At 31.6% G+C, this 12,819-nt stretch overlaps 1 protein-coding gene across 2 annotated transcripts; it reads left to right on the top strand.

Moving 5' to 3' along the window:
• The first annotated feature begins 352 nt into the window (after positions 1–352).
• On the top strand, positions 353–12,626 carry LOC129989085 (speckle-type POZ protein-like). 2 transcript variants are annotated; one of them, XM_056097409.1, is made up of 2 exons: positions 353–1,925; positions 12,436–12,626. In XM_056097409.1, exon 1 carries the CDS (start codon positions 408–410, stop codon positions 1,914–1,916), a length of 1,509 nt encoding a protein of 502 aa, XP_055953384.1. In that variant the 5' UTR covers positions 353–407; the 3' UTR covers positions 1,917–1,925; positions 12,436–12,626. The 2 variants fall into 2 exon arrangements, with proteins under 2 accessions (XP_055953384.1, XP_055953383.1); XM_056097408.1 differs by lacking the exon at positions 353–1,925 and adding an exon at positions 4,884–6,521.
• Positions 12,627–12,819: the final 193 nt, after the last annotated feature.

The raw sequence follows: 12,819 nt of genomic DNA, 5'->3' as shown, positions 1-12,819 counted from the left end.
AAAGGAAAGGTTGTTTACAATTAAAAACAAAATAAACTCTGATTACTCGCAGAGTGAATTAAAATAATGTGAACAGAAACGACACGAAATTCACATACACGTGGAGAAAAAATAAAAATAAAAATAGAACAAAAAAGTATCTAATAGGGAGAAAATCAAGGTCAAAGAATGACGAAGAATTCCGGAAATGAACTCATCCTTCCGATCGTTCAAAAGTGGTCGTTTCAGAATACTGAAATGAACAGTAACCTAGTTGCACAATAACTTCAACCTTTGGCGATAAATTAGAGCCAGATAAACAAAACGCTTATCTGAAAAACTACATTTCCTCTTTTTCTTGTTGAGTGTTTTTGATCTAAGTTGCATTTTAGCGATTTCTTCCTCGCGCTTATTTAGTTTCTTACAAGATGGCGAGCAGAAATGACGGTAAAAGAAAGTGCTTCACTTTTATTTGGAAACTGGAAAATGCTAGCTATTGTGGACAGTTTGATTCAGAATACGTTGAAAGTCCAGCTTTTAAAGTAGATGAAATACACGAAACGAAGTGGAGACTGGAGATACATGCTTTATGTACAAGCGATGACATAGGCGTTATTTTACAGCGACAAGGAAATGGGAATGACGATGACGTGATAATAGACTACGAGTTCGCTTTTTTATCAGCTGATGGAATAGTTCTGAAATCATTGGAAGGAAGAAATGTGATAATTGAAAAGGATGGATTTATCGGAAGTTGGGATTTTGCGTCAAGGAATGAAGTATTTTTTGAAAGGAGAGAAGAGTTTCTCTCCCAGGACACACTTACAGCGTGCTGCAGGATATGGAAAAGTGCCGAAGAAATTTCGAAGGACGTGCAATGCTTTGCTAGCACCCGCATAGTTGTTGAGAAAAGGTCTTTCATGTGGAACATTGAAAATTTCAGCACTCTTGAAACTGGTATAAAACACACGTATGAAATAGAATCAATTAACACAGATGAGAAGTTCATGACCTTAGAATTATTTTTAACTGGCGGATTTATTTTTGAAGAAGCGATTCGTTTCCAAATTATTCCCAACTTCCAAAACATAAAAAGTGCCACCCTCCAAGTGTGTATTATAGACGCTTCTAAAAATGCTATGAAATGCTTCCAAAGTGAATTTTGGATTCGTGAACCTAGTGACGCTAATGAATTCTCACTGTTTTATTCAAAGAAGGAATTAATGGAACAGAAAAGTGTTTATTTACCAAACGATATTCTTTCCCTGTGGTGCGAATGCACTTGTTCTTCCGGAAAAACACTCGAAGAAATTGACTTGGTCAATTCTGATTCCACCGCCATTGAAAAAAAGAAACCTGGCGATCGTATCTTAGAGAAAAGAAATGAGTTACCTGTTCACAAAGGTAATTTAATCGCCGATTTTAAGTCCTTGCTGAATGATAACATTGTTTCTGACATAAAATTGAAAACGAGCAATAAAACATATCCTGTCCATAAATGTATTCTCAGTGTCCGGTCTCCCGTATTCAAAGCAATGTTTTCGAACGACATGAAAGAGAAGGTCAACGAATGTGTGAATATAGAGGATTTGAATGAAGACACTGTCTTGCGTATGCTTCGATATATTTACAGCGCCGAAGTTGAAGAATGGGAATGGGACAGTGCAACCGAGTTGTATGAGGCGGCTGATAAATATCAGATTCTAGATTTAAAGGATATTTGTTCATCCTATTTAAAGGATCACCTTTGTCTCAGTAATGCTTGTGAGGCACTAGTGCTGGCCGATTTGCATCATGACAACAATCTCAAAGAATATATACAACACTTCATCTTGAGACACGGGAAAGACATAATATATTCTGACGAATGGGAAGAACTGATGAACTCTAATGTGAAATTAGCCGCTGAAACAATGCGTCTTAAATTTAAGGACTAGATTAAATAGGTACGAGCTTTTATTTATGCTTTTTATTTATTGAAATGTTAAGTGTTCATTGAAAATTTTTGTTATTACTATTGATTTTATAAACTGTTCGGATGATAGTCTATTGGTTTCGTCCTATGTCCGGTCAAGAAATTATTTAAAAATTGACATATGCCTTATTTTAAATTATATGTAATCAAAAATAATTATAAAAATATAATTATTTGAATATTTCCTTAAAATTATATAAATAAACTTATTTAAAAAGATTTCTTATTGCTTATTATTTGCTAGTCGCCTTTCATACCAGCTGGTTCTCCAGAAATTTGGTTATATTTAATTTCAGTTAGATTCTTAAATTTAAATTTCAGGTCCATGTTTCCGTCAAATTGTTAGACATCAAAGCTGTGTTAATGTAATCGCCTGACATATGATCTGCTTATTCGGCATGGAGACCAGTTTCATGACATCGGAATATTATTAAAAGCGTGCATGTCCGATTCCTTTGTCTTCTAAATTTCTTAGTATTGTAACTTCACAATTTTATTTGTCATGTAAACCACACAGTTATTAAACATAAACCATTTTATCAAATGTTTGATGAAAAAATGAAAACGATTTTGGTTTCATTCGCAACTAGATTAGGTTCTGCGCTCAATGTTACTGCGCAACACTAGAGAATGTATGCCAAACATTCAGATGAAGAGGCGCCGAATGCTTGTTGCTATTCTGTGTTGTTCTACGATAACATTCACCGTATACGGCCTATTCCACATACGCACACACGCAAATTATCCACAGGTATTTCACTGAGAGCTGTTTGACAATTTATCCTATAGTTCCCGATCTTGCTCCAAGCGACCTCCATCTTTTCTTGAAGAAATTTCTATTTCGTAACCACTTTTTCAATCGAAGACTTGCAGACCACTGTGAAGCGTTGTCATTAATATCCATTGCTTGATAGTACTGCCATTGGACTATAAAAATTTATCCTACGGTTACAGTGGTTATTATGTTGAAAAGATGCCAAAATATTGCTTTATCTATTGCAATATATCTTTCTATGTAATTATGTTTTTTATGGGCCATAGGAAATTTATTTTCTGGATTTTCCTCATATTAACACAATAGTTAAATAAATAAATAAATGGAACCAACTAGATAGATTACATTAAGTTTGCAACTTTCACACTTCTATTAAATTTTGAACAAAATTCATCAATAATGATTCTGCCTGCCTCTGCTTCTTTTGTGTATGAATGGAATAGCTCAAAAACTGAACAAGTTAGATAAGGAAATTTTATATATCTATATCTATATCTATCTATATATATATAAATAGCATTTGAATCTTATATCATGTGCCTGTGAACCTCCATAACTTTAATTCCTAATTAGCTAGAAAAACGAATTTTAGCCTGTCTTGTATTACTTTTATATATCTGTCAGTATAAAATGTTGAGCCCTGTTAATGAAAAGAAAGGAGTATTGTACCAAAAGGTATATTCTTTATACTGTCCAAAAATAATGTAAGCTCCGTATATCCCTCCGTTTCCATATGATGTGGAGGTATGCGAGAAAATAGAACTTTCCTGCTGGTTCGTTTGTGTAACTTTGAAATTTTCCTCCTTTCCATTTTGAAATAAAAGTCTGAAAAGAAACAGTATGGTTTAGAACAGAACGAAACCAATCACCACTAACATTTTAGGTTACATGCTGTTACGCCAAGCACGTTTTTTGAAGAGTTTATTTACAAGATGAACCAAATGATGCCTTCGAAAATCACTTGGAAATACGGTATTGGTGGGTATAGAAGCCATTCTCAACAGTAGACCTTTGATTTATGAGCATAGGGAGAATGATACAGAGGAAGCTTCGACCCCAACTCCTTTCCTAATTGATCGAAAGTTGACCATTGTCCCATTCGGACCTGAGCCTAAAAATAACAAGCTCACAAATATTTCCAAGAACTAGCAAGATTTACTGGGTATGGGTTGGAGAAGATGGTCCAAAGAATAACTTTTGGAGTTACTTTTATATCATCAAGTGAGAAATGTCAAGCAATCATCACAAACACGAATAGGAAATTTGGTCCTATTACAAGAAGATCTACGCCCACGATATATGTGGAAAAAAAAAACTCTCATGCTGAAATTAATCGATGGTCGTGACGGAAAAATCCCTACTTGTATCCTTGGGGGGGGGGGGGAAGGAAAAGGGGATTACCCGTCCAATTCAACTGGACATACCTCTGGAGGTTGACCAGGGTGAGGAGGATGTTGCGGCAAGCAAGCAAACATTTTAGCATAATTACTTTTAACTCGAGTGGCTTTTATTGTTATTATTCTATTAATTAATATTTTGACTTGTAACATCTATTTTGTGTCGAAGAAAAAGAGATTACCCTTCTAATTCAACTGGACATACCTCTGGAGGTTGACCAGGGTGGGGGAGGATGTTGCGGCAAGCAAGCAAACATTTTAGCATAATTACTTTTAACTCGAGTGGCTTTTATTGTTATTATTCTATTAATTAATATTTTGACTTGTAACATCTATTTTGTGTCGAAGAAAAAGAGATTACCCGTTTAATTCAACTGGACATACCTCTGGAGGTTGACCAGGGTGAGGAGGATGTTGCGACAACAAGCAAACATTTTAGCATAATTACTTTTAGCTCGAGTGGCATAACACTTTTATTGTTGTTATTCTATTAATTAATTTTTTGACATGCAATATCTACGCATCGTTAAGAAAATAAATTTTCTTTACTAACATCTCTCAACACATCGTTTGCATTTAAAGAAATAAATTTCGCTATCATTTGGTATCCATAAATGTCAATCCAAGTATTGCGGTAGAGGAAATTATTTTCGTATCACTTGGAGTGATAATATTCAGAAAAATAAATGAATTCCAAAAGATATCATCCCATTATCGGTTTCGTTTTGTTGATAACTGCGTTTTGAAAGAGTGAAAGCAATTCTGCTGCTCATCTTCTCTCAGTAAACTTTGTCTTTCTGATTGTAAAAGGTGCCTTGGTGTATTCTTCTGTTGGAGAAAGAGATGGCAAATAAGACTGGAAACCAAAGAAAGTGTTTCACTTTCATTTGGAAATTAGAAAATGCACGCTATTGTTGGCAGAAAGATGAACAGTACATTCAAAGTCCCATTTTTGTCGTGGATCAAATTATGAAATCGAAGTGGGCTTTGTTGCTTTATCCAAGATATGGAAAGGACAATATTGGATTTCAGTTACACAAATTGCCTGACAGCAAAGAGACACCCGTAGAAATATATTATAAGATCTTCTTCATTTCTCTGAATGGGACTGTCTCAAACTCGACTAACATAGTAAAAAGAATTTGTGACGATAAAAGCACACATGGATTCTTATGGAGCGTGAAACGAGAAAATGTATTACCTGCAAGCTCAGCATTTCATCAACAGGATATATTAAAAATTGGTTGTAGAATATGGAAAACTGTTGGAGAATTCTCGGAAAATGTGCAATGTATTGCTCGTACCCGTGTAGAGGTGGAGAAAAGGTTATTCATGTGGAACATTGAAAAGTTCAGCGTTTTTCAATCTGGACAAAGTTATGTGATCAAATCGTTGAAGAGCAACAAAAAGCGGATGTCTCTTAGCTTATTTCTAACTCCCGATGAAAAACTTCATTTCCGCACTATTGTATACGATAAAAGAATAAAATACTCCGGTTTCCACTTTTGTGCAGTAGATATTTCTAAAAATACAATCGCAGACCTGAGAGATGAAATTTGGTACGACGCACTCAATGAAAGCAAATCGTTCGAATTAAAGATGCTACTTACGAAGAAGAAATTAATGGAGAAGAAGAACATTTATTTACCGAATGACGTTCTTTCCTTCAAATGTAAGTGTGTGATGACTTTTGAAACAATATCTGAAAAAACTGAGGGAATCACCTGCGACTACATCGCTTTTGAAAATTATGAATTGGATAATTGCTCTTCTAATGATGAGGACATATTGTCTGTTTCTAAAAATGTTTTAAATGAGAGTTTCAAATTACTGCTGAAAGAAGAACCTCTATATAAAAGCATTATGATCGATAATTTACAATCATTAATAAGTAAGGGCACTCTTTCTGATATAAAACTGAAGACAAGAACTCGGACCTATTCAGCCCATATGTTTATCCTCAGTGCTCGGTCTCCAGTATTCAAAGCCATGTTTTCGAGCAAAGTGGAGACAAATAATGGATGCGTGGATATCGAAGACTTGGATGATGATACAGTCACTGGCCTCCTTCGGTATATCTACAAATCCGAAGTTAAAGAGCTTGATTGGGATACTGCAAGTAAGCTGTATGTAGGCGCTGATAAGTATCAAATTCTCGCTTTAAAGGACATATGTTCATCCTACTTGAAAGCTAACCTTTCTGTGACCAATGCCTGCGAGGCTCTACTTCTAGCAGATATGCATCAAAACGATGAGCTGAAAGGTATTGTACAGAGCTTCATCTTGAAAAACAGCAAGATTATAATGAGCTCTGAACATTGGGAAAAATTAATGAAAACTAAAGTACAATTAGCCGCAGAAACAATGCATCTCAGTTTTAAGAATTAATCCAAAGGTTAGATATACCAATTCTTATGCTTTCACATGTTTTTATTTAAATTACCTTGTTTTATTTTTTTAAAAAGAATTTAGAATTTTTTAAAATCGATTTCTTTATGTGTCAAACTTTATTGAAATTCCCAGTAGTAGTGTGATTTCGATGAGAGTACTATATTTTAAAGTATTATGCTGTAATAAATCAACCTAATCGTTATATTTTATTTAATATTTGATGCCGTATTAATAGCGTCATCTTTTAAAGAATTGGACAAGGAATCGATTTCAAGATTCTATAAAATTTATAATAATAAATTATAAGATATATTAAAGATTGAAAAGCAGAAGATAATCAAAATTATATTTTCAAAGCCATGCTTTCGCGATATTGTTTTTTAAGATTTTACTGCATTTATAAGTAGTTGCTTATAGTGATAAACTTGTTTACTAGAAATACTCGACCAATTTAATTTCATTTAAATCTCTCTTTTTTTTTTGCAACTTGATGCTCATGATTTTTTCACCGACATATTTTCATAGAACCATTAAATTCATGCGCGTCTAAATACTCTAGCTGCATGTTATCATTCACGACATTCACCGTAAGTTCAATATCTTATTCAGCTAGTAAACTGCTCAAATAATAAAGATACTTCCCTCGCTAATTTTTATTAATGAATGATAATCATGCGATTAATATTTGATGAAACAACGAAAAATATTTGCATTTGCATCGCAACAATGAAAACTATGGTTGAAAATTATTCAAAAATAACATTTCAACATTTTCAAAATACTAAGAAAAAAATGATATATTTAAATTTATATCCTTAAAAAGACATTTTTTTACAATAATATTTTTGGAAGTAGTCACTGCGAAACGACAAAATCTCAATTAATTTTTAATCAATTTAAACTTATGGAAAATCATTACGAATTGTACTTTCCCTATCCCAATGGTGGCTCTAGGTCAAATGATTTGGTCTTTTGAGTATCAAAGGGGACGTCTACACAAATATCCATACTCCTTTATTGCAAGTAGTAAAGTTTTACTAATAGCAGAATTACTAATTATACAAAGTTGAAACAATAAAAATAGTGTTTAGTAAAACATGTTTATAATAATACTTTTAAGAAGTTGATAGTATTTTTAAATAAGAATGTTAAAGAGAATGCAAGAGTCATTTATAGATTTTAATCAAATTAAAATTTAATTCTAATCAAATTAGAGTTTTAACTAGATTTACTATATATTTCTGTATTTAATGAATATTTAAAAATCATCTTTCCTCTGATATTAGAGATAAAATAATTTCCTTATAATTTCATATGAATTATTTTTAAGTTTAGAATACAATTTTATTCTAACGCCCTTTTTTATTATTGATTTATTTGCTTGTTTTTGGTACAGAAATAAAATTTATTTTAGATCTTTATTTTATTCTTTCTTACTTATCCCTAGTTAACACCGTTCTTAAATCAATTCCATAACTATTATGGACCTTAATGACGTCATATATATATTATGTCACACATATTGTTAAATCGATTATCGTCTTATTTATTAATATATGGCTCTTCTATTACGGATAGAAATTTGGATTAAAAGTAATTAATCATAATAATGATTTCTAAAACTATTATTGGGCTGCGGTGGCCTGATGGTCTCGGCTTCGGAACCAGAGGGTTTATGTTCGATATCCAATTCCATCCATGTACCGTCCTGTAAGCGGGCCTAATGCATGTTAAATCCATTGGGGCAAACGTTCTTCAGCCGGTATGGCGTGGAAGATTGGAGAGGGGGAAGGTACCAGCTCAGGTGCCGTCCTCGTCATCTGGCCACTGTTCAAAAATACTAGATGCGTCCCAAAAGATCCACAGTATTGCTTTAAAAAGGGACGTTAATATAATTAAACTGAAATTACTATTAAAAAGTTGTATTTTGATTAAAATTTTATATGGGTATAAAATTTTAGAACTTTACCACATCCACAAGGGAATGAAAAGTTTATAACAAAATTCTATTTTTACTGACTCGAAACCAGCTGCTTAGTAAAATTGTGTAAAAATAATATATCTCTTTTACACTTGGTATCTCTAATCTGCTGTTCCCAACCTAATTTTGGAGTAAATAATTTTATTAATTTGTACTTATGTATTGAAAGTTCCAATTAAAATTAACCTATAAAATATTATTTAAGTTTTAAGATTATTTAGAAGTTGTATTTTCATCTGGATTTCACAGCTATATAAATTTTCATATCATTAGCACATAATGAAATGGGGAGAAAAATTGTTTTTGAATTTTCCATTTCCATTTCCATTCACATAAAACAAATTAAGAAAGCCTGTAAAAATAATATATCTTCATAACTCTTGAACATCCTGGCTTGGGCCGGCGTCCTGGCATAAAGGTAGAGCGTCGTCCCCGTGATTTGCGCGTCCCAGGTTCGAGTCCCGGTTTGGGCCTGGTTGTTCTTCCGTTGTTCTATCTGTCATATGTGTGAATGTGCCCTCCTGTAAAAAGGGGTTGTGCAAGCGAATGAGTGATGCGTGAGTAGTCAAGTCGTACTCTTGGTCCTAGTTGGCGCTACTATAAAAACAAGAGACGCTCCCACTCCGGCTTAAATCGCTGTCTTCGTAACAGTGGGCTTGTCCGTGGCAAGTGCCATAAGAAACAACAACGAAACAAGAACTAACTTGGGAGAAAGTAGATTCCTTTGATAGTACTTATGGATTGAAAATTCAAAGTCAAATTAATCAATTAAATATTAATTAACTTTTAAAATTATAAAAAAATGTATACTTTCATCAGGATTTCACAGCTGTGAAAACACATCTGAAATTAAGTGAAAAATCGATTACAAAATTTCTTTTTCTCTCAATTGAAATAAATTAGGATATTTAAAAGCAGCACATAAAAGTAATATATCTTCTTGCATCCTGTTATGTCTAATCTGCTACTCATTTTGGAGTAAATGTTTTCTAGTTAGTACTTACTGATAGAGAATCGAATTAAAATTAACCGATTTATTTAAGTTTCTAAAATTTATTATTCATTATTATGCTCTTAATTAAAATTTGTATTTTCATGAGAATTTCACAGCTACATAAAATTTTATTACTTGGTCACGTCAGAAAATAAGTGAACAATTGATTGCACATTTTTATCTCTTCTCATATTAAACAAATTGAGACAAATAAAAGCGTGACTTGATAAGATATCATCTTTTATTTTATAGTATCCTATCTGTTGTCCTCTTTTGTAGTCTCCTATCTGTTGTAGTCTCCTATCTGTAGTCCTAATTGTTGGAATAAACAGTTTTCTTTTATCCTTTCGCCGTTCTCTCCTATCAGATAAAATTTCTCCCCTACGGTTCTCTGTTTTTCACCGAATATAGTGTTGTTTTCTCTGTACAGGTTAGTATTATATATCTGTACAGATTAGTATTAATATATATCTCTCTACACTAATATATATTAGTACAGATACCTCTATATAGATTAGAACAAACAAAAATAAAAACTCAATCAAGTAAACATTTACAAAGAGATTTAAACATTTAAAATTTTTAAACTGTTGAAGAACGCTTGAAGAGCATTACGGCCGCCCTGCTTAAGTTACGCTTGAATGCGGCAGCCGCGTTATGGACGACGAAGAGGTCAACCATTCATGAGAAATTATTCTCGATTTTGTACATTTTATTTCTTTTTAATACGTATTCATACCCCAAATCGGCAGGTTCTTACTATTGTTTGGATTGCTCTATAATCATATACGAATCATATCATATACGAATTTACCACGAAAATCATTCATATGGTTCGGAAAAGGGGAGCAGCTAAATGAATGAATTTAGGAGTATTCACTATAAGGGACCTCCTATTTGTTTCTCATTTATGCACCATTTTACCAAAGTCCCGATTCATTCGCAACTTTTGTAATGCTGGAGTATTTTGTTAATTCGACGCTCAGCTTCAAATCTAATGCCGTTTTCGTTGTTGAAGAAGACATAAATCCTTGTTTAATGTTTGCTTTTGCTGTAGTCCGGTCATTCAGTTTTTTTCATTGTGCCTTCTGCTGGGTCGGAGTAGCCAGTTTGTGATTACATTAATGGGAAATTATTTTAGAAAATTATGGCAACATATTTTTTCAATGAATGGTTTTATTTTCAAAATAAAATCAATAATATGTATTGAACTAAATTTGTTTTAATAGGTATAATATGAATTCGTGAGCGAAATCCAAATTTTTTTTGCACGAGTTAAAAAAAAAAATCATAAAAAGAAAATTTTGTGTGAGAAGGCAAAAAAAAAAAAAATAAATAAATAAATAAAAAAACATGTGTATTTAAGTGCTAAACCTGAGCTTAGAAGTGCCATCTTTATCCTTGCTAAGATAAGGATGGATAACATGGATTTTCGTCGTCAGATGCGTAACTTAGAACTACACATTGAACGAATTTTTCACATTACAGTATTTTCCATTACATAGTTCCATTACAAGTTTCTCTTATTATTTGAATAATTTTTTGTTTTCGTTTTCATTTATTTGAAGGTAACTAAATAAGATTGTAAACGAGATTTTAAAATAATTTCTGAATAGAAATTGCATACTTCTAAGAGACGGTCGACCTCTGGTATGGATAGCGTATTGTTGAAAACTTTCTCCATCAGATTTATTCTAGACTAACAGCCTTTGGTGACCAACTGGTTCGTCAAGATGAATGGTAGCTAAAATTATTCATGAATGTAACTTGATCTTAATGGCTTCTTCAGAAAAATATTTTTAAGCTTCAGATTTTGAAGGATACAATATTCATAATATTTTAAAAATCTTCAGCTATTCTATTCATTTTATGATGCATTTCCCTTATTTTCTGTAAGTTCCCTTAAAAAATGAGGACATTGTGGTGCATCTAAACTTTGAGCAGTGTCATCTAATTTCTAATCTAAAACAATATAAAGTTTGCATTTTTATTCATATTAACCCTAATAGTACACAGATATTGTACAATATTGTATGACAGTGATCAATATTCATAATATAGTATAATATTGATTAATATCATATAATATCGCACAATATTGTACTATTTAGCAGTGTCATCTAATTTCTAATCTAAAACAATATAAAGTTTGCATTTTTATTCATATTAACCCTAATAGTACACAGATATTGTACAATATTGTATGACAGTGATCAATATTCATAATATAGTATAATATTGATTAATATCATATAATATCGCACAATATTGTACTATTTAGCAGTGTATTCTAATTTCTAATCTAAAACAATATAAAGTTTGCATTTTTATTCATATTAACTCTAATAGTACACAAATATTGTACAATATTCTATGACATTGATCAATATTCATAATATAGTATAATATTGATTAATATCATATAATATCGCACAATATTGTATTATTTAGCAGTGTATTTTAATTTCTAATCTAAAACAATATAAAGTTTGCATTTTTATTCATATTAACTCTAATAGTACACAAATATTGTACAATATTCTATGACATTGATCAATATTCATAATATAGTATAATATTGATTAATATCATATAATAACGCACAATATTGTACTATATTGTGAAACAGGCTTTTCTACGAGGGAATAATATTTTAAATGCAGATTTAAATATTTTGCAGATACTTCTCAAGTTTAAGCAAATTTATGACTCATTTTCCTGAAATTTGCTTTGCCAATAAACATTATGTTAAGCACAGGATAGTAATTCGGATTGTAAAAAAAAATATAAAAAAATATTGAAATTAAATAAATTTCTATATTCCAATGCATTCATAAAAAGTGTATTTTTAAAAACCGTTTTTCTGAATTTAATTCTTTTTTTAGCTTATTTTTTTCAACTTTTGTTACATTGTTTATTGAATTTTTGTTTCTTTGCTTTCAGAGCCGATTGAAATATTGTTCAAGCTCTCTTTCAAAGAAGCAGTGACATTTGTATAATGTGACTCAGATTCTCTATTACTTGATGAAGAACTTAGATATCGATATAAATCACACCTATTTTGTAAATGATGTATGGTAATGGGTATGGTAATTTTGTATGGTAATTCTTGTCAATAAATATATTAGTGTGAATCGGAAGAGTTCATACTTTTATTTCGCATTATTTTATGGACACCTTCAATTAATACAAATATATTTTTTATATATTCATATATGCAATAATTGAATGACACAACTTTGTAAATGAATTATGGGATAAGATTTATTAATATGAATACTTTTGAGAAAACTAAAATGTTTGTTATTACTCTCTTTATGAACATCA

The sequence above is a fragment of the Argiope bruennichi genome, chromosome 10, assembly GCF_947563725.1.
Source record: "Argiope bruennichi chromosome 10, qqArgBrue1.1, whole genome shotgun sequence".
Lineage (NCBI taxonomy): Eukaryota > Metazoa > Arthropoda > Arachnida > Araneae > Araneidae > Argiope > Argiope bruennichi.
This window is presented reverse-complemented; position numbering and strand designations above follow the sequence as displayed.

Bases quoted from the DNA above. Each gene is read 5' to 3' on its own strand.
- LOC129989085 (XM_056097408.1), top strand. From the start codon at position 4,970: ATGGCAAATAAGACTGGAAACCAAAGAAAGTGTTTCACTTTCATTTGG.